The sequence below is a fragment of the Aspergillus brasiliensis genome (assembly GCF_001889945.1).
Source record: "Aspergillus brasiliensis CBS 101740 unplaced genomic scaffold ASPBRscaffold_2, whole genome shotgun sequence".
Classification (NCBI taxonomy): Eukaryota; Fungi; Ascomycota; class Eurotiomycetes; order Eurotiales; family Aspergillaceae; genus Aspergillus; species Aspergillus brasiliensis.
In genome coordinates this window covers 200944-203455 of record NW_027137443.1, presented here as the reverse complement: position 1 = coordinate 203455, position 2512 = coordinate 200944, and the positions used below count along the sequence as shown (strand labels likewise).

The window sequence follows — 2512 nt, the reverse complement described above, 5'->3', positions numbered from 1 at the left end:
TCCCTGGAAATGAAATATCTGGGCAGTCGGTTATACTTAACAGTAGTATCCATAGCGAAGACGAAAGGAGCGAGACGTAAGGAGAAGGAATCCTTTCAATTATTGTAGATACCTACTTGATGTAAAGAGAATTATATTCGACATAAATTACTATCTACTTATATCTTCCAACCTAGGTACTCGTCATGTGCATTCAACAGGTAAAGTAGTAGCAGTAGTACTTCCTTCATAGCGAGGTAAGTACGTAGGTACATAGCAGTACATTTAACATGTGAGAAGGTACTCCGTACATAATACTCACATCTTGTGTTGCCTCATTCCCTCCACCCTCATCCTCACCCTCACCAACAGCATACTAAATAGCGTAACTCGAACGTACATAGAAGACGTTACTCAAGTCCAACCCAGGAAATGCATTGCAACATAAACAACACCACTTCACTTCACCCCCTCCCCCCCCGTACCAGGAAAGCAATAGTTATTAATCTGCGGCAAAGCAAAGTAATAAGCAAGTTAGTTAGCTGGCATACCTACTTACCGGACCGAGCATCCGTTGCAGGCAGAACCAGCATACACACACACACACACACACACTGTTCATACAGTCCGCATAGTAGGCGCACATGCAATCATGCAACACTGCAAAAGTCGAAATTGACTGCAATAATGGCAGCAGCAGACTCCTACTAAATGGAGGTTCATCCGTGCTGAGCACATGTAGTTAGTTACATCAGTAGGAGAGTACTAAGTAGGTGATCGTATGTACGGAGTACTACGATGTGGTATGTCCGCATTTTCATGTCTCAGGTGGAAAATATGATCTTAGATCTTAAAATCTCCTCGGAGAAAGCAACCCCCCTTTCCCCCCCCTTCCCTACTACTAGTTACTATCGACTTACCCCCAGATAGTAAGTAGTAATAGCCCTACCCTGCCGAGCAATCCACTGCATACTTAGCCAAGCAATCGAAACCAGAACACACACACACCTAAGGAAGGGATATGTTAGGGTATAACATACTACGTACATGTACCAGAGTCATTGAAAATCCAAACTGCAGAATGCAGATCACTGGAAAAGAGAGAGAAAGAGAGATTTCATTAGGAAACAGCTTATTTTGAATCAGATTACTTCAATTTTAAGATTAAGCTTCTCCTTACGATTTGATTTGTATTGATGGATGGATGTATGTATGTAGATTTAGTCTTTCCGGGGTTTGAAAGAATAGTGAAAGTGAGTTTTGTGGAATGCTAGATGTTGTTGCATTTTCGGGTTGGAACGTTCTTGGTAGTAGGAAATGGTTAACTATGTGGATTGGATGTCTCGGCACAGGTAATTGCTTTTGTGTGTACTGCGTAGGCGTTTGGATGGAATGTGTGTGCGTCTACTTTTTGATTTTGATATGGATTTCCTTTGGTAAGTTACTATTCTACTATTGTGGTTGGGAGACGGTGTTGGCTATCGTTTTATTTGTAGATGGAGATAAAGATGAGAAGAGGGTTATTATCCCCGTAAAGTCCGAGGTAGGTTCTTGGCATTGTATTGTATTGTATACGTGTACTGGTATGTATCGGTGTGTATGGTTGATAGGTAGGCATCTGATGAAGGGCATATTCATAATATAAAAATTTTCACTGGGTAGTCTAATAGCTTATTGTTTGCTTGATCATGGATAGTGCATGGTGTGGCTGATGTGCGTGTTGGTAGATCATGTATAACACTGCTCACTATATATTCTCTACTAATATATATAATATCTGGGTACTATACTATCCAGGATCGAGGCCACTTGTTTCAGTAGCCACATATGGTCGGGATATTACCAATAGTAGCTAAAGTACATGGCTTCTAAGTCAGCAGTGTTACCACTTTATCTGTTAGTTAGTGTCTATTTCCTAAATAATCAAGTATCGACTGATAAGCATCTGATGAAGCCACCAGAGGTATCCGAGTCCCAGTGCTGCAGCTCTCATCGAAATCCACTCCCGGAAGCTATGATCCATGGATTCCTTTACCGCACAGAATCTTCGGGTGATGTTGGCAGGGTAACTTCATGTAGGCCTTTTTCATCATATCTAGCTGTCTCTCTGGTAGTGGCAGGCATTCCGAGGTTAGCCGACGTTGTCCAAGTGACTGGGGTTGTCGGCGATCAGACCACGCACTCCAGCAGCTTTTTAATGTTGGCCAAGATGATGTGCGCTACCTTTTGAACGTGTTCAATGATCATAAGCTGGTTCCAGACGCTGCGGAATGATTTGAATTGTCTCATCACTTCAGCCCTCCGTGGCCGAGTGCTTCTTAGTTCTTATATACTACGTAAGATGATGCCTGAGAGAGAGGGTGGGCCATCAGTGTAGTCTCACTCAGTATATCGTGATATTGACATTAGCAGAGAATCAACAGCTAGGATGGGTTTACGCAATGAACATAACCCAAGAGCAAAGCAACTGCTCAACGGACAGATGGGTGTCACTTCTGATATTTGAGAACCGCTATTATGGGATCTCGTTTGA

General features: G+C 42.5%; 1 protein-coding gene across 1 annotated transcript; it reads left to right on the top strand.

The window, feature by feature from the left end:
* Positions 1-1875: 1875 nt before the first annotated feature.
* Positions 1876-2284, top strand: ASPBRDRAFT_370179 (uncharacterized protein). Its single transcript, XM_067623632.1, has one exon. The coding sequence runs from the start codon at positions 1928-1930 to the stop codon at positions 2207-2209; it is 282 nt and encodes a 93-aa protein (XP_067482717.1). The 5' UTR covers positions 1876-1927; the 3' UTR covers positions 2210-2284.
* Positions 2285-2512: the final 228 nt, after the last annotated feature.